Here is a 21,729-nt window from a genome sequence, read left to right as displayed (position 1 = left end):
GGCTGGCACCGCGAGGCGGCGCGCCTGTCGCCCAGGGCCGCCGAGGGGCGGGGCCGCCCGCATTGTTCCTCCCCGAGCGGCGGGCCCTCCCCTTCCCCCAGACCCGGGCGGGGCGCGGGGCCGCCGAAGCCGCGGAACGTGGGCTCGCGCGCCCCGCCTTTGTCTCCCGGGCGCGAGCCGCCGCAGCTCCGCGCCCGGTGCTCGCTGCGGAGCCGTTTTGCGCCGCGGCGCGGGGGAACGGGGACTCGGGGCGGGAGGTGCGGAGCCGGCGGGCGCAGCCTCAGCATGGACGTGACCGTCTCGGAGCTCCTGGAGCTCTTCCTGCAGAGCCCGCTGGTGACATGGGTGAGTGTGCCTGGCTCCCCGCCCCTTTGTTGGTGCACCGGCTCCTCTCTAGCCCGGCAGGGGGACGTCGCAGACCTGACTCTGCCGGGGCCCCGGGTGGCCCCGGGCCGCTAGGGACGCAGCAAGTGGCTCCCGGCCGGGGTTGGGGCCGCGTCCTGGAGTCCGGAGCTTTTAAACTCTGGAGCCGGCGCCCCTGTTCTGCGTCCAGCGCGGCACCCCGCCGCGCTTTCGGCCGGGCCGGGAGCCGGGCGGGTACACCTGTTCCCGCCGGGGCGCTAGGCTGGCGGCCTCGGGGCGGACCGGGTCCCAGTGGTCACTCCTGTCCCCGGGGTTTAGCCACTCCCGAAGAGGACCCCATTCTTCGCAACCAAATATCTCGTGTAGTTTTTCTGAATCCCTCAGACCAGCCGGTGGATGGCGGTGACGGGTGGGGAATGGGGGCGCCGAGTGGGAACGTGAACAGACTGGGGTGGGCGCACTGATTTACAATGGATTTGAGACGTGAGGCATTTATTGAAAAGTCCTGTCTTTTTTTTTTTTTTTTTTTCCTGCCCTGGAACGCAGGAGAAAAGTGGCGAGGAAGTTTTCCTCCTCCTGTCTGTCCCGTGTCTGTTGCCCGGCGCGGGGAGGGGAGAGAGGCCCTGGGAGAAGGCCGGGCTCGGTCCCTGCTGAAGGGTGGGGTGGGCGTGGGGGACCCTTTTCTGCTCACACTGACCCGGCCCGTCTCTGCCTGGGAGAGCTTTGGACCGTTTGTGCGCTTGGGGTGACTTCCTGTCTTTCTCTCCTCGTCCCCCTCCCGGCAGGTGAAAACTTTTGGCCTGTTTGGAAGCGGCAACCAGGACAACCTGACTATGTACATGGATTTAGTGGACGGCATCTTTTTGAACCAAATCATGCTGCAAATGTAAGTTACATTCTTCTCGGAGAAAGGAAAGAATGGTGCGTTAGAAAGTTTCAGAGTAGAAAAGGAGTGGAAGGTTGCATGGCCGAGTGTGTGTGGGGTGGCGCGTGGTTCTCTGAAGATAGAGACGCTGGTATCTCAGTATTAACGTGCCTAGTGGCGTTAATACTGAGTATTAACTAATACTAATAGGTGTTTGAAGAACTCCAGGACAGTGGGTCGGGCAGTTCGTTTGATGAAGGAAATTTGGAATTGAGTGACTGCCGTTTACCTGGTGGAGATAGTGCAATTGACTTCAAACTCAAGGACCTAATTGTGGTTTGAGCAATGAAATGAAAAAGTCCCCTTTTGAAGGGCAGGGAACTGTAACGGAGAGTGTCTGGTTACAGGAAGTGTCGGGGTGGGCCCAGGCATCCGAGGGTTACTATAAAGTTTCATTTTAGATGAGGTCGCCTGTGTTTCTGACCTCCTTTACATTTCATCTTCCTTTTTCAGTTGCCCCAGAGCAAGTGCAATTGATTAAGTCCCACTCTATGGACTGAGTTTAAAGTCACAGTGTTAGGAGGGGCCCAGGGAGTCAGAGGCCTTGGTGCTGTTTGTTTGGAAGCATGCAGCCTAAACAGGGTCTTGGTAGAAGTTACTCTTGCCAGCGAGTACATCTGACCACATCCTTTCCTGTTGCTGAGTTGTGCATGGCCTGTCTGATTGACAGCTTGCCACAGTGTAGGTGTTGGCTCCTACCTTTGCATTCTGTTTTTAACTCAGAAACTGCAGGGAACATCGGAACTGTGTGTCGGGATGATTCACAGGCACTTGAAGCAAAATAAAACATCCTGATGTTCTCTGTGGATCAGCCTTGTGTGCTCACCTATTCACCTAGGACTGAGCAGCTTGTCATACTGGAGCATAAATCTATTAGCTAATGAGAGATCAGCTTCATTCGTGGCTCACAAAGGCAGAGGAGCAGTTTGCATTGGCATATCCAGAAAGTGGCTTAAATAAATTGCCTTAAATGGCCTGTTTAGAAAAAAATAATTGAAGAACCTTGCTCTTTTTTTTTTTTTTTTTGGAGGCGGAGTTTCGCTCTTGTTGCCCAGGCTGGAGTTCAATGGCGCGATCTCAGCTCACCACAACCTCTGCCTCCCGGGTTCAAGCAATTCTCCTACCTCAGCCTCCCTTGTAACTGGGATTACAGGCATGCGCCACCACGCCCAGCTAATTTTGTATTTTCAGTAGAGACGGGGTTTCTTCATGTTAGGCTGGTCTCAAACTCCCAACCTCAGGTGATCCGCCCACCTTGGCCTCCCAAAGTGCTGGAATTACAGGCATGAGCCACTGTGGTGCCCGGCCTCCTTTTGTTTTAATAAGTCATTTGATGTCACCCTGTTTAATGGTTTTGTTGTGTTTTGTTTTTTTTTAAGGTTCACAGCCGTGGGTGTAGGAAAAAAAGTCACTACCAATCTTACCAATCTTCAGAGTTTAATTAGATTCAAAAACATAAATCTGTTGCCAGCTTTGGCAGCACTTCTTATATAACTTTGTTGAAACTGAATTCTCCGGAAGCTGTCTCGTGACATATTCGAGTTCTGGCCACTCTCCCCTCATTCTGTGAGACCCTGAAAATTACTGGATTCCATTGGCGCAATGACTGGTGAAACTTCAACCTGTCCTTACCCAAGCCCAAGACTGTTTAATTAAAAAAACCAGCAGTATCCCCAGCCTTTTCATTCAGCTCCTACACCCAGGCAGAGGGGGTAACAAAAGCACTAGAACTGTTTCTCTTTCTTCCCTGACCTTTGGAATTCCTGAAGCGTTTCCCACTTGCTTGTAAATCAGGAAAGCCTGTTGGACCATTCCTTTGAGAAATGCCAGCTCATCACTTGTTCGCATTTGGCCTGTGGCTAAATTCAGGGGAGGGGCTTCTCCCCTTCCCTGGCAATTTTAGATGTTCTCTCTGTGATACGCCAAGGTAATGATTCCAGAAGTGGGAACTGGTAAATTGTAGCTCTTAAGACTTCAAGAAGTGCTTCTGGGTCCCTCTGGATGGCTTGGGCACAGAGGAAGGGCGCATGGGGAGGCGGAATGGCTGGCTTTCCAGAAAAGAATGAGGAAAGAGAAGAGAGTGGGTGGGCATGGTTTCCTGCATGGGTGATCAGGATCACCCAGTTCCAGGTGATAGAAGTCGGAATAGTGTTTTTGCATCTGGAAGTGGTGAGGATTGACTGGAAGGGACCCGGGGGTCCTTTTCGGGGCAGTTGAAATGTCCTTTAGAGTGGCTGGAATATGTTTCATTTTCCAAAACTCCTCAAATGATAACTGTATGCATTTCATGCTATGTAAAATTACCTCAACTAAAAAATGAACCCTGGCCCTCATCAGTCAGCCTACATAGCCAGCTGGGGTTCAAAGCCTTGGCCTCCCTCTTACCAGCAGTGGGACACTGGGTGCGTTGCTCAGTGCCTCAGTTTCCTCATCTGTAAAATGGGATGTAAAGTACCTTCCTTAAGAGATGGTTGTGAGGACAGAATGAAACCGTGTGTTAACATTTAGCTATTTGCCTATGTAGGTGCCATCTTAATCCAGAAAGGATTTGAGGCACCAAGTAAAAGTTTTTTTAAAATGTTTTTCCGGCCTACCTTTTCCCCTACATTCTTAGATCCTTGGATTACCCCACAGCTCTCAGCCCTTAGCCCTCTACCAGTGATATCTAGGGCAACATTGGACCCTGTGACCCAAGTCCTAGCCCCGCGTTTAGACTGTACTGCACTTGAGCCTCTGTTTTCGCTTCTGCCAAATGGCAGCATGCCACTAGCCAGCAGCTAAGGGGTAAGGCTGTTCTGCCTCATCTTCCATGCCAGTAGCTACTAGACTGTGCTGTTTGCCTGTTTTGATTCCTTTGCCCCAAGTTCATAGGACCTGAGGAAATCGCATTGAGCAGCACTGCTAACAGAGCTCAGATAAGAGGCTGTTACCTAACACCTCGGAGCCTTGTGGAGGTTGGCTGGGGGTCACGTGACTGTACCTGGCCATTGTCTCCAGCAACCCGAGAAGGCTGTTAATAGTCTCTTGGCCCTGGTCTCCTGGTGACACCAGCACCTGGAAGCAGGGAAGCCCCATAGGTTCAGTTTTCTGGGGAGGCCCGGGGCTAGGAGAATTCATGAATGAAAGTGAGGCTTTCAGTGGCCTGGAGGGAGAGGTCTGGGGATGCCTGCTCAATAGCTCCTCTGTCAACATGGTGTCTCTGGTACCTACCAGCACCCGAGAGAAAAAGTTTGCTATGGTTAACTTTGGACACCTTTTTCATTCTCTTGTAGGAAAATTATTTAAGAGCCTTAACCCTAGCATCAGGCAGACAAGTTCAAATGCCCACTCTGCCACTTCCTAGTGTTATTATGTTGGGCAAGTGACTGAACCTCTCTAAGCCTTGATTTCCTGATCTGTAATAAGGGGATGGTGTTTTACCAATTTGAGGGAGGTTTAAATAAAACTGTATGTATAGAAAAAGCCTAACATATGTCTATCATTGTGCAGATGAGGCCCAGATCTGAGTTTGTGTGTGTGCCTGTGTGTGTGACGTACGTACGTGTACCCATGCGTTTAGCACTGTACATCTGTACTTGTGAGGGTGAACCATCCAGTTTGATGCAGTGGCTGAACCTGGAACGTGGCACTAGGGCTGAGAGCTTGTGCCCTTTAAGTTCAACCCTATTTGTTTAGGCTCCTTTGTGACCCCTGGTGCTAGCTGCAAAATTCAGGATACTGTGTTAATTATTCATAGGTTAGAAACATCCTCAGGGAAATGGAAGAGTTTCTTTACCTTCCAGAAAGCATTTGAAGGGTAACTTTTCCCCCAGTGCACTTGAAGGAGAGTTTATGTTCCTCTTTTGCAGATGTAGAAGCTTAGGAAAAAAGGGCAAATTTTACTTTTTGGTTGAATGAATTTGTATTGGCGCAAAAATCTTGGGAAAAAACAATTTTTATTTACGAACTTCAGTAATTTCCATCTTTTGGCTGCAGTATATGACACATGGGGGCTTTGAGTCCTTAAAAATTACACAAACAGGCTGGGTGCGGTGGCTCACGCCTGTAATCCCAGCACTTTGGGAGCCCAAGGTGGGCGGATCATGAGGTCAGGAGATGGAGACCATCCTGGCTAATACGGTGAAACCCGTCTCTATTAAAAATACAAAAAAAATTAGCTGGGCGTGGTGGCGAGTGCCTGTAGTGCCAGCTACTCGGGAGGCTGAGGCAGGAGAATGGCATGAACCTGGGATTGGGAGGTTGCAGTGAGCCGAGATCATGCCACTGCACTCCAGCCTGGGCAACAAAGCGAGACTCCGTCTCAAAAAAAAAATACACAAACAATTTATGTTCATCCTAGAATAGGAACATGTACAGATGAGCAAAATAAAAGTTGACCTGATTTTACCATGTGGATGTAGCGATGTCAATATTCTAGTGCCTTCCAAATGTTATCTGTGATATATATTAATACGTGTCCTTAATGTATTAATATTTTTATACAAATATTGACTCATGCTATTATTTTTTAGCATGGGTCCATATTTGTATAAAAATACATTAAACATGGATAAAAATATTTAGCATGTTTTTTAACCTGTGATAAATTACAGACATCTCTCTGTGTCAATACACAGTTTCTTGATTTAGCTTTAAATTTATGAAGTTTTTGGAATATGACCAAAAGTTGGGGGCTGGCTTTCCCAAAGGAGGGGGCAAGGTTATTGTAAGCCTGAATTATAACTCTCTTTAAAATTCTAGCAAGAGTTGGTTTCCTTTCTTTTTTTTTTTTTTTTTTTTTTTTTTTTTGAGATGGAGTCTCACTCTGTTGCACAGGCTTGAATGTAGTGGCTTGATCTCAGCTCACTGCAACTTCTGCCTCCCAGGTTCGGGTGATTCTCCTGCCTCAGCCTCCTGATTAGCTGGGATTACAGGCGCATGCCACTATGTCTGGCTAATTTTTGTATTTTCAGTAGTAGAGTCAGATTTCACCATGTTGGCCAGGCTGGCCTCGAACTCCTGACCTCAAGTGATCGTCCCACCTCGGCCTCCCACAGTGCTGGGATTACAGGCATGAGCCATCGTGCCCGGCCAGCTTCTTTTTTTCTAGTGGGAAATTTTTATGAAAAGGAATCCCTGGGGGCCCACACTTTAGACTTGGAATTCTTGGAACTCTTCAAGTTCCGACCAGCTACCATGTCTGTGTCCTGTCCTGTCATCCTGATACTAGAGTGCTGGCCTTTTATGTTTTAGGACTATCATGTAAAGATGATTGTTCTGGATGACAACTTTTGGGGAAGTGCAGTTGTGTAATGGTTATAATAACATCTTCCTGTGGTACAGATGCAAGTGCAGTCCAAGTTTGCTAATGCAGACGTGGGCTTCATGGAACCGTATAGCCTTTGAGGGCCGGAAGGATTCTGTAGCCATTTTGCAGCTGAGCACACTGAAGCCCAGGGAACTTTGGCTAGGCGTGGGACCTGGACTAGAACCCGTGTCTCCTGACTCCCATTTCCTACAGCATGGAAAGGTGAGGGTTACGGGAGTGCTGGGCAGAGTGGAGATTGAGATGTGCCTGCCTTAACTGTAGTTGAGGCTTTTGTTTTGATTAGCGTCTTGATAGCCTCTCTTTACCCAGAAAGGCTTAGTTAAAGGAGGGCGTACTAATAATCACGATAAGTAGCTTAATTACTCATACAGTAAATGTCAGGGTTTTTAGTGTTGTTTCAGTGAGCTGTTTCTTCCAAGAACTGGGGAGAACAAAAGCAGGGATGGTCAGAGGCTTCTATGCTGTGATGGGAGGGGACTCCCAGGTTCCCGACCCTGAGTGTATGCTGTGCCTTTGCACGTGCTGGAGATGTCCACGACGCATACTGAGGTTTTCGGCTCCTGGCACTCCTAGGGTGGTCCCATCTGACTTCAGTGAAAGATGGGACTACAATGACAAAGGCGAAAAAAAGAAGAAACAAAAACAAAACAGAAAAAGTGCTTCATGTTCTCTGAGTTCTGCTATTTTGAGAAGCGCATTCGTCACTGAAATTGATTTTCGTCTTTTAAGGTATCTACAGTAAAGGGAGGAGAATTGTACCTTTAAAATAAATTACTTTATAATGCCAGGAACATTTCTGTAGCTAAGAATGCCTTTGCAGTTTAAATTCTGAATGCTTCTTCTTTTCCTGAATTAATTTTCACAGAACTCTTAACCTTTATTTTCTCAGTTATGCATGACTCCAAGAGAAACACGTAACACGTAAGTGATTTGGCCACACTCCATCACTGTACTTCCAGAAACATTTGAAACGATTTCGATCTTTAGGGTTTTTTTTTCTTTGTCAATTTTCTACTAATTATTGGCTTTGAATGAACCAGATGGCATTGAGATTGATTTCCTTAACTCCCCACACCAACCCCCAAGAGGCTCAGCACCTTCATCACGGGGCCTGGATGACAGAAGAAACTGTGAAGACAGACCCTCCTTTGAATTAGCCATCCTTCGCGGTGTCTTGGGACCGTCAGATGGAAGGGAGGCCTTTGTTATGAAAAGCAGCACGCAGTCTGTGGAAGGGTGGAAACTAACTCAGTAATGCTGAGTGCTGTCGTCTAATGGAAAGCGTCTTCTGACACTGAGCGTTTTGAGAAATGTCCCGTATATAGATGAGGAAGGGACATAATACATCACTTGATGTAGATTTCTAGTTTCATCACAACCAGACCCGACTTTTGCCTGACGTTGGAAAATGACACTTTGGAGATTTCCCACATGAATTAATTGTGTCTCTTAGCATTTCTTTTTTTTTTTTTTTTTTTTTGAGACGGAGTCTCGCTACGTCACCCAGGCTGGTGTGCAGTGGCCAGATCTCAGCTCACTGCAAGCTCTGCCTCCCGGATTCACGCCATTCTCCTGCCTCAGCCTCCCGAGTAGCTGGGACTACAGGCACCCACCACCACGCCCGGCTAGTTTTTTGTATCTTTTAGTAGAGATGGGGTTTCACCGTGTTAGCCAGGATGGTCTCGATCTCCTGACCTCGTGATCCGCCCGTCTCGGCCTCCCAAAGTGCTGGGATTACAGGCTTGAGCCACTGCGCCCAGCCTCTTAGCATTTCTTACAGGGTGCCTTGTACACCATAGAAGTGTCGTAGATTGATTATGCCAGTTTCTCAAATAGGATTTTTGTCCCTGGAATTTGTAAATCATAGGGAGGACCAGCCCAAGACCAATTCACATGACAGAGGGAAACCTGTGTTTAGTGGAACATTATGATTTTATTGGTGTTTTAAGTCAGAAAAGGTACCATTTTGGCCTGGCACGGTGGCTGACGCCTGTAATCTCAGCACTTTGGGAGGCCAAGGTGGGTGGATCACCTGAGGTCAAGAGATTGAGACCAGCCTGGCCCACATGGTGAAACCCTGTCTTTACTAAAAATACAAAAATTAGCTGGGCATGGTGGCACGCACCTATAATCCCAGCTACTTGGGAGGCTGAGGTGGGAGAATCGCTTGAACCCGGGAGGCGAAGGTGCACTAAGCTGAGATTGTGCCACTGCGCTACAGTCTGGGTGAAAGAGCAAGACTCTGTCTCAAAAAAAAATAAATCAATAAATAAACAAACAAACCATTTTAGGCTGGGCACAGTGGCTCACGCCTGTCATCCCAGTGCTTTGGGAGTCTGAGGCAGGAGGATGGCTTGAAGAGTTCAAGACCAGCCTGGACAACATAGTGAGCCCCTGTCTCTATAAAAAATAACAAAAATGTAGCTGGGCCTGTAGTCCTAGCTGCCTGGGAGGCTGAGACAGGAAGATCCCTTGAGCTCAGGAGTTTGAGGCTATAGTGACCTGTGATGGTGCCACTGCACGCCAGACTGGGTGACAGAGTGAGACCCTGTCTCTGTTTAAAAAAAAAAGCAAAACAAAACTACCGTTTTTCTTCGTCTGTCTGTCTTGATGTTTCACATATTTTTCTTTGTTCAGCTTTTAATTCTTCTAATCTTGAAATATATTTGGCTGGGTTGGTTTTATACAATATAACATTTGGGGTCTGCACTAATATGTGATTGTTCTTTTTGGGTGCTAGGAATGGTGAGAATGGAAACAGCATTGATTAAGGGCCTGTGGTGGGCCAGGTGCTCGGGTCAGGGAGCAGAAAGGCGATGTGTGGCCCACCTGAGGGCCTGGCTTAGCAGTGGCAGGATTAAGATTTGACTTGAACCACAACTGCCACAGCACGGCCTCATGGTCCCCTAGGGACTGGAGGACAAGATGCTGGGTCGTGGCTGGGAGAGGAAGTGTGGCAGCTGCTGGGAGATGCAATTTCCATTCTCGTGTTTCTTCCCCTAGAGATCCCAGGCCCACAAATCAACGCATCAATAAGCACGTCAACAATGATGTGAACCTTCGCATTCAGAATTTGACCATCTTGGTGAGAAACATTAAGACCTACTATCAGGTAAGGGCAGTTCTGCTGTCAGGAATTCTGATGTGTGTCCATCAGTATCGTCACTGTCACGGTTTTCCCACAGGAGGCCGGGAGGAAACGGTGCTTACGTTTAGGCCTCTTCTTGTTGAAGTTGGTCGCGTTCATGTGAACCCTTCGTTGGGGCGTGTGTGAGGAGGAGATGGTGTGTTGCTTTCCCTTGTTCGGTGAATGTTCTTTGAGCTGGAAGGCCCCAGAGAGGAGCCTCGGTTTGCAGCCTCTGCCCCAGGATTGCAGTTGAGTGGGGACTGGCTGGAACGGGCTGGAATGACCCTGATGTGGTTGTTGTCCCCAGCCCCTGGCTCAGTGATTCTTTATACAGGAGCCATTCAAGGGTTGAGGGAGAGGAGGAACCACAGGAGGGCTATGAAGACCTCAGGAGGCTGAGGCAGGAGAATCGCTTGAACCTGGGAGGTGGAAGTTGCAGTGAGCCAAGGTCGTGCCACTGTACTCCAGCCTGGTGACAGAGCAAGACTCCATCTCAAAAACAAACAAACAAAACCCCAAACCCATCCCAGCCTTGGGAAGGCCAGTTGAGAGTCTTTGATGGTGTTAGTGATCTCTGGCCAACACGGATGGAAATGGACTGAAACTGTGTACCTTGGAGCCCTGGCTTGCTTTTTTTGTTTTTGTTTTTGTGTTTTTTTGAGACGGAGTCTCACTCTGTCGCCCAAGCTGGAGTGCAGTGGCTCCATCTCGGCTCACTGCAAACTCCGCCTCCCAGGTTCACACCATTCTCCCGCCTCAGCCTCCTGAGTAGCTGGGACTACAGTCGCCCGCCACCACGCCCGGCTAATTATTTTGTGTTTTTAGTAGAGACGGGGTTTCACCGTGTTAGCCAGGATGGTCTTCATCTCCTGACCTCGTGATCTGCCTGCCTTGGCCTCCCAAAGAGCTGGGATTACAGGTGTGAGCCACCGCGCCCGGCCGGGAGCCCTGGTTTTCAAACCTTTTCTTAGCAGTGAAACTTCCCCCCTGTATGATTTTTCTTGAGACCCCAGGTGAAGCCCAGTGCACTGTGCTCAGCTGTCTCCTCGGCCTCCAGGGCATCTGTCTGGGTTCCCGGGACCCCAGGGGACACAGATTGAGAACTGCTCAAGAACAACTGCCTCCCAGATTCAGGCCAGCGTTTCACTATACATGTGACTAGACTCCACCTGACACCTGTTCCTCGCACTTGGCTTCCTGGGCTGTACCTTAGTCTTGTTCTGGGATTGGGGAGTATCTTTGGATGTTGTGAGGCCTCTGTTGATGTGAGGAAGCCCTCTGGCCAGCTGTGACTCCCCTTCTGCCCTTGTGCAGTAGTTGCTGGTTCTGGGGTCCGCTGAGGGACTGCTGGGTGGGATGTCAGGCAGAATGTGTACTGTGGCATCGGGCTTCGTGCTGGGCCCAGTTCCTGTCGAGGGCTGTGGTTGCTGCAGGAGCCCTTGCTTCTGTTTCAACATGAATTTGAAACTGAACATGAGAGGGAGGGAATGGACAATGGCCTGGGTTTTCTGGGATTGTTTCCATCCCTCTCCCGTTGGGTGGGGGTGCTGGCGTGGTTTGCCTGTGTGGGCCAGTCCAGTGAGCCATCCGTGCTCGGTCCAGAGACCACTGGGAGAGGGGCACCATGGGGTCTCTGGACATTGCGTCTGGGAAGCTTAGAACCAGCCCCATCCCTTTAGTTCCAGATGTCTGAGGAGGGGGCCGAGGGTCAGGGAGAGGCCTGGAGGCCTGGAGGACCGGTGTGGGAGCCTGTGACAGTTGGCTCTGGGGAGTGGAAGGGGAGCCACACTCAGCATGGTGTATGCTCTAGGCAGGGGCATTTCTGCTGGTGTCTCCCTCTCGACAGCTGTGCACAAAGGCAGTGGGGCAAAGGCAATGGTGCTGTCAGTGACCTGGGCGTCTGTGATGAGGGCCTGGTGGCTGTGCTGGCTGCTCAGCAGGTGCGCAGGGCATGGACCCTGTCTGCAGGTGCCATTCGTGCCAGGCAGGTGCTTTCAGTGCTGTGTGCTAAGTGCGGGGGGAAGCACATAGTGCTGCAAGTTCAAGAGGCAAGACCCCCGAAGCCAGCCTGCACGCGGGGAGGTGGGGAAGCTTCTTGGAGCAGGTGATACCTGAGTGGAGTTTCAGTGGGCAACTGAGTTTCTAGTTTGGAGGGTCATGGGAGGGAATGGGCAGGGCTGGCCAGAGCCAGCGGTATGGCACCGGGCAGGTGTCTGCATCCCTGTCCTCCCTCCTCCTGCCCTGTGAGCTCCTGGATGAGCTTGGATGTGGTGAAGGTCTCAAATGGAGGTGAGGTTTCTGCAGGTCTTCATGAGTAGCACGGGGCAGGCTCTTGCTGCAAGCTGTTTGGCCATAGAGATGCCATCCTCTGGCCCTGCCAGCCCAGGAGGACTTCTGCTGTTGGTGACCAGCCACTCTGAGGGTCCAACTCTGGGCCGGGCAAAATGGACTTGACCCTCGCTTGAGACTGTGTGGTTTTGAGAAGCAGTTTGCTGTTCTTGGGGTACTGTGCAGAGTTCCAGAAGGTGGGAGGTGGCCACACAAGGTAAAAGATGGCCAGCCCACCCTCAGGGTCCAGAAGGACTTCCAGGTGGAAAGAGGACCCTGCATCCCAGCTCCCCCTCCTTTTGTGCTGGGAGCTCTTGGAGGACCGGCTGGTGTGCGCCGGCAGTCTGGCCCAGCTCAGAGCAAATGGTCAGTCAGTCAGTGTGTGCTGACAGCACTTGCTGCTGACCAGGGTTGGTCACCGCCTCTCAGTCCTGCCCGCTTGAAGGAAGCTGACAAGATGCTTGTGTTCAGGGCTGGCACATTCCGTGTGGACAGTGTTCTGCTGTGTATTTTTTTTTCCTTCCAATTTATGACAAAATAAAGTTCTTGTCATATAGGTCGTACTGTACGTGCTCTTTGTAAACAGCTTGGAAAACAGACAAGGAGCACAAGAAAAGACGCACCCGTTAGCGCAGCACCCAGTGACAATCGCTGTTAACGTTTGTCGTATTTCCTTCCAGTTCTTGAGTGAATGGTTTTTGTTTTATGCCATTGTGGTTGTGGCCATATATACAATTGCGTATCCTGCCTTTTTTCCCTTCCACCTAACATTATGGCGCAAACATAACCGGTTATTATAGTCAAGGGGTGTTCCAGAACGTAACAGCTGCCGCCTGGTCTCTTCTTGGGAAAGTAACCCCGAAGGTCCTGAGGGCTTGGAATTAAGTGGGACAAACGTCGTTGTTTACTCTGACTGGGGTGCTGCGTGGGTGGGCCTCCCTCTCACCTGTGGCTTTTTGGTGGACACGTCAAGTTCGCGCAGTCTGGCTTGGGGTTTTGTCTGCCAGGAGATGGCTTTGTGCCCCTAACTGTCCCCTTCTTCTCTGCGGCACACTGGAGCAGTGACAGTCTGGAAGGCCAGGCCTCTCCTAAAGAGCATGGGCCGTGTCACTAGGATGCTCAAGTTGATCTCTGAAAACCTGGAGAGGCAAAGGGTCCTTGACCTTTTCCTGAGCAGGGCATAGGTCAGCAAGCGGGTGGAAACCAGTGTGGCTGAGATCCCATTCCACCACCGGCATTTAAGCCAGATCCTCCACCTTCCTGGCTTACTGCATTGGACTCTTCTGGGATTGGGGCCCTGGAATCTGCGTTTTCAAAAGTTTCCCAGCTGCTTGAATCTCACCATTCCAACGGGATTGAGAGTGGTGGTTCTCAAAAGTGTGGTCCCTAGATCTGCAGCCTCCCTGGGAGCTGGTTAGAGATGCAGATGTAAGTCGGGAGTCTGTATTTTAACAGGCCCCCAGGGGACTCTGAGGCACATGCCCATGGGAACCACTGGAACCAATGGGTGAGAACATTTCTGGTGATTTCTAGAAGAGTCACATTGAGCTGGATCTCCTGGGCAGAAGGAGCTCAGTCCTCACCAGGTGACCCTTCTCCATCACATATGCCAGATGCATGTCTCATCACCCCAGGGCAGGAAGGCAGGGTCTCAGAATGGAGGAGGGGAAGGAGAGGATGCGGTGACCAGGAGGTTACCAGAGGGAGGAGGGGATGTTGAGGGAGTAACCGGGAAGGGACAGAGAAAGCCAGAGTAGGACAAAGCCTTGGAGAGAGAGCACCTGGGTCAGTCTCTGCATTTTGGAGAAGAAAAGGCTGGCCTGTCCAAGGTGGGGACACCAGCTTTAGGACCGCACCCTCAAATGGGACATCTGCTGAGTAGCCTGGAGGACAGGCGAGGCTGGGCCAGAGCCCCACGCTGCCTCAGCCTGGCAGGCCGGGGTTACCCTGTGTCCTCTGATGCTTGTTTTACTCATTCAACAGCCAACCTCCTTTTCATCTGGCTTTTTAAAAATTTAATTTAATTTTTTGAGATAGGGTCTTGCTCTGTTGCCCAGGCTGGAGTGCAGTGGTATAGTCTTAGCTCACTGCAACCTCCCCCTCACTGGGCTCAGGAGATCCTCTTACCTCAGCCTCCTGAGTAGCTGGGACCACCAGTGCACACCCTACGCCTGGCTACTTTTTGTATTTTTAGTAGAGACAGGGTTTCACTATGTTGGCCAGGCTGGTCTCAAACTTGGGAGCTCAAGCACTCCTCCTGCCTTGGCCTCCCAAAGTGCTGGGCTTATAGCATGAGCCTGTAAGGCTCACGGCATCTGTCCTGGCTTTTTTTTTTAAATTAAATTTTGGATTTGTGTAATGGTTTGCTTTTTCCATTAAGAACCTTGAATATTTACATTAAATGCAGATAGTGGAGTCAGGCTGAAAGTGAGGCTGTTCCAGCAGAAGTCTGCCCTGTGCACCAGCAGCTGGCCTGTCTGTGCTCTGGGGTTGTGCCTGGCATCCCATCCCAATTCCCTGCCCTGGACACCTTCAGGCCGGCGCCTTGTCCGGAAAGGGCCTCATTGTCGTGTGAAGTTTCTGAGGTTTCTTTGGCTTTGTGTGGTGGGAAGCACTTCAGATGGTGGCCTGGATACATTCCCTGTGGGTTGATGGAGACGTATGTCTTTGTCATCGAGTCCACACATGGATATCTCATCCAGTGAGATCGGGACCGTTGGATGGATGTGGGGACTTACCCATAGGACTCACTCTGAAATGAGGTGTTTGCTGTTTCTTCACGTGCCTCTCCTCGCCAGGTGCAGAGGCTGCAAGGCTGGGGTCCCACCGTCTCTCTGGGCGGGCTGCTGTCCTCTGAGCCTCCTGAGTGTCCTCCTCCAAGTGAAGGGTGTGGGCCTGAAATGCTACAGCGGCATGGTGGCCAGAAACTGCGAGATTTAGAGTTTACGATCAGCTCAAGGAAGTTTAGCTTTCTGGGTTCCTTGAGCTCGGCTCTCTGACTTCTGGCCTCTAGCGTGGGCACAAGGCCAGAAGCTTCCTTATCTCAAGTGAAACAGAGGAATAAATACAGCCTGGGTGCCTTAGCTTCTCCCAGCCCTTTCTTTTTCCTTTATTGCTTTGAAGAATTAAAAATAAAACAGTACAATCGGTCATAACGAACACTCACATACCTGTCGTTCAAAATAAATACGAACATATGGTTCTATTTTTCCATATTTGCTTGAGACCTTTTCTTTTTTTTTTTAAGAAGTAAAATTTTCTGTTAAGATAGACGTTCCCAGCAGCCACTACTAAGCCCTGTTGTCCTTCTCTCCCTTCCTGGGGTTAATACCTCTCATTAATTTGGTGGTATCCACTTAACACTTTTATCCTCTTGCTGTGTATATGTGTGTGTGTTGTATATATATGTGTGTGCACACTATACACGCTTGTGTACGCACAGAGCTTTGTGTGATCTTTAAATGAGACTTCCATAAATGGCAGCACTTTGCCTGTAACTTCTTCCTCTGCTCAGCCTTGTTTCTGAGATGTCAGCCTCTGTGGTAGTTGTATTAGATAAGCATGCTCTGTTTACTAAAAATTAGGATTATCTTTAAGAAATGTGGACATTTTGTTTGAAGATGGAAATTTTTGTCTTTTAATTTTTGTTTTGTTTTGTTTTTGTTGCTGTTGTTCGAGACAGAGTCTTGCTCTGTTTCCCAGGCTGAAGTGCAGTGGTATGATCATAGCTCACTGCAGCCTCAACCACTCAGGCTCAAGCAGTTCTCTCACCTCAGCCTCCTGAGTAGCTGGGATCACAGGTGTGTGCCACCATGTCTAGCTAATTTTTTTTTATTTTTAGCAGAAGCAAGGTCTCGCTATGTTGCCCAGGCTGGTCTCAAACTCCCGGGCTCAAGCGATCCTCCTGCCTCACCCTCTCAAACTGCTGGGATTACAGGCGTGATCCACTATGGAAAATCTTTTGTCAAAAGCAGGAATAGAAGGAAATGTACATTTGACATTGTTGGTGGAAACAACACATTAAACTTGTGGCTCTGTCTTATTTGTGTGGTCTGGAGAGTTTAGTCTGCTTAACTGCTTTGATGGGCAGGGACAGGATTCAAGGGAACTTAGAGTCCACTCAGGCCATGGCTACTGGTACAAGAGGCATTTGCTTTAGGAGTAACAATACGTTGTATAGAATTTGCAGAGGAGAAATTAGTTTCTCCACTTTTGACTTCAAAGGTTAAAGAGGAGGGCCATATTTTTGATTTTGTAGCTCATGTCCACATTGTGAGGAAATTAGAAATAACATTTTTGATTATAAAAATATATTCTGGCTGGGCATGGTGGCTCACGCCTGTAGTCCCAGCCCTGTGGGAGGCCGAGGCGGGTAGATCATGAGGGCAGGAGTTGGAGACCATCCTGGCTAACACGGTGAAACCCCGTCTCTACTAAAAATACAAAAAAACTAGCTGGGCATGGTGGTGGGCGCCTGTAGTCCCAGCTACTCGGGAGGCTGAGGCAGGAGAATGGCGTGAACCCAGGAGGCGGAGCTTGCAGTGAGCCGAGATTGTGCCACCGCACTCCAGCCTGGGCGACAGAGTGAGTCTTTGTATAAAAAAAATATATATATATATGTGTGTGTGTGTGTGTATATATATATATATATATGTTCTTACTATATATATATTCTTTATATATATTCTTACTATATGTATTCTTACTCTCTCTCGCTCTATATATATATATTCTTACTATGGATTAGGAAATAGAAAGAAAGTTAAATTCACCTATTATCTCAACACCTAGGGATACCACTGCCAGCATTTTGGTACTTGTGCTTGCTTTGTGTGTGTGTGTGTGTTTCTGAAGTGTGGCTCGTATCATTATACTGTTTGTAACCTGCCTTTTTTTCATTTACCATGCAGTGAGCCAGCTTTTCCCCACCATTAAATACTCCTTCATAATATGAATTTTGGTGTCTGTAACATTTTATCGTGTGGATGTGACTCCTATCATTGTCTCAGAATCAGAAACCATGCCGCTGTGAACATACTTGGTACATAAGTCATTCAACACATGTTCTTATTTCCTTAGCAGGGAGTTCCTAGGTCAAATGACATGAATACTTTGAGAAGTTTTGCTACTTATTGCCAAAATAGCCTTATTTATAGGTTTTTTTCCTTTTCTTTGGTCAATTGCCCATTTGTGTTCTTCACCCTTTGTGATTGCATTTGTTAAAATGTAGCTGTTTTAACAAATTGCTATTGCATGCTGAAGATTCTCGAGTCCCCCGCCAGGCTGGCAAGGTTCTGAGGCTGTGTTTGTGATGTCTGGGTGGACTTCGTTTGTGTTGGAGGATCTTGAGTGTTTTTGGGATCTCTCCAGCAGGACTGCCTGAGGGAATCGTAGGGGCGTTAGAGAACAAGGCAGCCATTAGGGGCAGGGCCTGGCTGTGGCTGGGGGTCCAGCCCAGGCCTGGGCTCCATCCCCACATCGGCAGCGGGAGCTTTTGTGGACCTGAGCATCCGGAGGTCACAGTCAGCTTCCGTGTGAAGGTTTGCAGTCCGTTCAGAATTCAAGAGCGAACCCTGAACCCTCGACTGCTGGGAGGTGCGCCTGAGGAGGGCAGTGGTCTGCGGGAGTGGGGGGAGCCCTCGTCCTCCTCCCATCCCCCATTCCCTAGCTAGCGCTTGTCTAGTAGAATAAGGAAATGCAGGATGTGGAAGCTCTGGTGGCCCAGAGGTGGGTGGGACTTGCCAGGTTACCGGCTCTTACTCTTTCTCTTTCTTGTCCTCTCCATGCCCGAGATGCTCACGTTTTGTGGGGTGGGAGAGTAGCCAGGTAAATCAGCTGCAATAACACCTGTGTACTCAGGACACGGAATATGGCCAGACACAGGCCTGGGGAGCAGGGATCTTGGAGAGCTTTCTCAGGGGAGATGTCTGCCTGCGGCGGGCGGGTTGACTGGCAGGGAGGTGGTGTCCTGCAGAGCTTTGGAGACATAAAACAGCCCAAAGGTTGGGGCATCTCTTGGGGGGTATGGGGGTGAGGCTGCAGGCTGTGCTTAGGTGCTTAGGAATCTGTACTTTTTGTTTGTTTGTTTTTTTGAGACGGAGTCTCACTCTGTCACCCAGGCTGGAGTGCAGTGGCGCCATCTCGGCTCGCCGCAACCTCCGCCTCCCGGGTTCAAGTGATTCTCCCACCTCAGCCTCCTGAGTAGCTGGGATTACAGGCACCTGCCATCATGCCCGGCAAATTTTTTATATCCTTAGTAGAGATGGGGTTTCACCGTGTTGGCCAGGCTGGCCTTGAACTCCTGATCTCAGGTGATCCGCCCACCTCATCCTCCCAAAGTACTGGGATTACAGGCGTGAGCCACCGAGCCTGGCCTAGGAACCTGAACTTCTAAAAGAGAAAGCTTAGGAAAGAAAACTCCTGCTCCTGTTAGGAGAATGCATAGGTGTTGGGAGGGGTTGGCAGGTCGCGGGGCCCTGGACTGAGGCCACGGCAGCAGAGAGAAGGATGAGCTCTAGGAGACTCCATGGGGATCCAGCCCAGATGTGGGAATCCCGGGGTGAGGGGTCCCTGGGTTCCTGATGTGACGTGGGGGTGGGTGTTGGTGCTGCTCTCTGGGTGAGCCTAGGGCTCTGGGTGAGGAGAAGTGGGCTCAGTGGGGAGCAAGCCAGCTTGGTGTCACTGGTGTCGGGCAGGTGGAGCTGAGCGTTCCCAGCTAGGCATGCAGATGGAAGCCAGGGGGAAGTTGGCTAGAGAGTCACAAGCAGGCGTGGGGGATGAAAATTGCCCACGGCCGAGGAGGTGGGAGCAGGCCCCAGGGTTAGGGTTGGGCAGAGCACATGGGACTCCCCAGAGTGACAGGAGTCCCCCAAGTGGGAGGACCGGAGGGAGAGCGGGCTGCAGAGAGAAGCCCTGAGGAGAGAGGGCACCAATACACAGGGCTGCCCATGGTCCAGCAGACCACTCAGCTGTGGGCGGCTCAGTGCCCACCTGGCGCAAGCACCCTAGGAGAGGAGGAGCGGCTGTCCGGGCCCGAGACAGTCTTGCTCTGCAGCAGACCTGCGCGCCTCCCGGGCTGCCGGCTGGTGGTGGCGGCTTCTTCCCGATCAGCCAGACCAGAGGGCCGCAGTTCTCAGGGCCACTAGAATCCCCTTTTCCACACTTAACAAAAGGCCTGTACTCCCAGCCTGTGCTGCTCCCTGCCTTGCTGGCTCCTGCTGCTTGTATTTCTTTCAATTATTTATTTTACCTTTTTATTTATTTTTGAGACAGGGTCTCACTCTCTCACCGACCCTGGAGTGCAGTGGTGCGACCATAGCTCATTGTAACCTCAAACTCCTGGGCTCAAGCGATCCTCCGGCCCCAGTCTACCAAGTAGCTAGGAGTACAGGTGCGCACCACCGTGCCCAGCTAATTATTTTTGAATTTTTTGTAGAGATGGGGTCTCACTGTGCTGGCCAGGCTACTCAAACTCCTGGGCTCAAGCAGTCCTCCTGCCTTGGCCTCCCAAGGTGTTGGGGTTACAGGCGTGAACCCCCATGCCAGCCAGTGTTGGTGTTACAAGCTCAGTGGTTCAGCTGTTGGCCAGGGGTGGAGCAAACGGGCTGAGGACTTGGTGATGTGCTGAACGCCCAAACCTCTTGGGAGGCAGGTTTGGTTTCTGTAAGCTGTTAGAGTGCCAGTTGGACTTGTTTTCCTTTCTTTTCTCTCCTTTTTGTTGTCAGAAGAAATGCTGTCCAGGCATATCAGATAGCAGCGAGGAACTGTGGGACTCAGATCTGTGGCCATATCAAAAGACTGAGAGATGAATGGGAGGGAGCTTAACCTTTTCTGAGTGCCCTTGCTGGGGACTTCAGAACCTCGTTGTATTTCACTGTTACTTCGGTGTTATAAAGAAGAAATTACCGTCTCCATTCTACAGATTAGGAAACCAAGGCTCATGGAGCAAGATCAGGAAACAGCCTCAGAAAGCTGCAGGTTTTCTTCATCACTGGCTGCTTGGAGAAGCTTCTTTCTACAAGCCAGGCTTTCTAGAATCATGTAGGGAGGTAACTTGCTGCAGGTGGACCTGCTGCCCTGTAAAGGCTGGCAGGGCCAGTCAGGATCTGCACCCGCAGTGGGGCGGGTGGTGCAGCATGCGATGTGCCCTCAGCTGGGAGTGTGGGCTCCCGTGATAACCAGGCTTCACACCAGCCTGGAGCCCGGAGGAAGGGACTGGGTTGCTTCAGGCACCTCTGAAACTTCCGGGGTTGGGCGGAGGGTGGAACAGGGAGCAGCTGGCCTCAGACTTCACCCTTCACCCCAGAGTGGCAGGAAGCAGAGATTCAGGGCTAATTGCAGGGGTTGCGGAGGGCGAAAGGTGGGCTTGATGTAATTAGCAGAGTTGGAGTTCAGCCAGGGCAAGGAGATGGAGAGAAAGTGTGTGTGTGTTTGAGTGTGTGTGAGAGTAAGTGTGTGTGTGTACACAGTCTTTCTGTTCTCTGAGGGTTCTTTCTCTAGGACTCGAGTCAAGACCTTGATTTGCTGGGGCTTCCCTCCTGTCCCAGGAGCGGCCACCCTGTCCTCTGCCTTTGCAGGAAGGAGGTTTGGCTCAGGAGTCTTGCTTTCGCTCCTGGTGTTGGGGGTGTCAGCCAGGCCCCTTGACTGACCCCTTGCCTGGGCCTGTTGGGCACAGCACCGAGCCCAGATTCTCAGAACGTGCAGCCTCAAAGGGTCTCCTCAGAGACCTGCCCACTTCCTGACTTTGACACACTGGGACGTCCCCCAGGTCCCTCTCCCTCCCCAGTTGTTCCAGAATCATGTTTCTGATACAGGTTATCTTACCATGTCAAGTATTGACTTTTTCACTGTTTGCTCAAGTTTTTTTCTTTCTTTCTTCTTTTTTTGGAGATAGGGTCTTGCTCTGTGTAACCCAGGCTGGAGTGCAGTGGTGCGATCACGGCTCATTGCAGCCTCGACCTTGATCTGCCAGGCTCAAGCAATCCTCCTGCCTCAGCCCCCAGAGTAGCTGGGACTACAGGCATGCACCACCACTTCTGGCTAATTTATGTTTCTGATTTTTTGTAGAGATGGAGTCTCTCTGTGTTGCCCAGGCTGGTCTCGAACTCCTGAAGTTGTTTCCTAATTCATGGCCATTTATTTACAGAGCTGTGTGTTTATGAGCCCATCTTGGGAGCACAAAGTAAGCAACAAAGCTTCTGGGAGTGGAAGCTGAGTGATCCCCTGATTAGAGGGCAAGGAGTCTGAATTTGTGCTTCCAGAAAAATTATGGCTGAAACGATGAGTGTTAAGCTTGCAGAAGCCAAGCGTGAGCGGTGTTGGTGTTCCCGGTGCTTGTCGGGCTCATTCTTAGTTAGGTCTCGTTCAGTTCTGATTGAAAGCTGCGCTTGTGGGTGATGAGTGTTGTGGGATTCGAGTGATGCGAGTGTGAATGAAGGTTGGAAACACAGCTTACTTTATGGACACACCCTAAACGCCAGAGTGGGAGGAAGTGGCAGGAGGGACCAGTTCCTTTTGTGACAGAAAGGAGAGGAATGGATTTCTCAAGTCGTTAAAAAGAAAAAACAGAGGTTTCTCCTTTGCCTTGGGTTTGGTGTTAAATGCCAGGATCAGCAGGTTTGATGTTCTCACTGGTTTGTCAGAAGGAGTTTCTGAAGAAGAACTTGCCCAGGCAGGCTC

At 50.3% G+C, this 21,729-nt stretch overlaps 1 protein-coding gene across 7 annotated transcripts in view; it reads left to right on the top strand.

Moving 5' to 3' along the window:
- The first annotated feature begins 155 nt into the window (after positions 1–155).
- The window catches only part of CCDC88C (coiled-coil domain containing 88C), a 149,756-nt gene continuing 128,182 nt past the window's right edge, over positions 156–21,729 (top strand). The window contains exons 1-4 of one of the 7 annotated variants that reach the window (XM_015144377.3): positions 156–345; positions 1,149–1,249; positions 7,486–7,517; positions 9,600–9,708. In XM_015144377.3, the coding sequence (XP_014999863.3) occupies positions 342–345; positions 1,149–1,249; positions 7,486–7,517; positions 9,600–9,708 (246 nt within the window). In that variant the 5' untranslated portion in view covers positions 156–341. Of the gene's footprint in view, positions 815–1,148; positions 1,250–7,485; positions 7,518–9,599; positions 9,709–21,729 lie in introns of all 7 variants that reach the window. The other 6 variants (XM_015144376.3, XM_015144375.3, XM_015144378.3 and 3 more) reach the window with 6 other exon arrangements.

Source organism: Macaca mulatta, chromosome 7 (assembly GCF_049350105.2).
Source record: "Macaca mulatta isolate MMU2019108-1 chromosome 7, T2T-MMU8v2.0, whole genome shotgun sequence".
Taxonomy (NCBI): domain Eukaryota; kingdom Metazoa; phylum Chordata; class Mammalia; order Primates; family Cercopithecidae; genus Macaca; species Macaca mulatta.
Note: the sequence above shows the minus strand (reverse complement) of the source record. Positions and strands in the feature narration are given on the sequence as shown.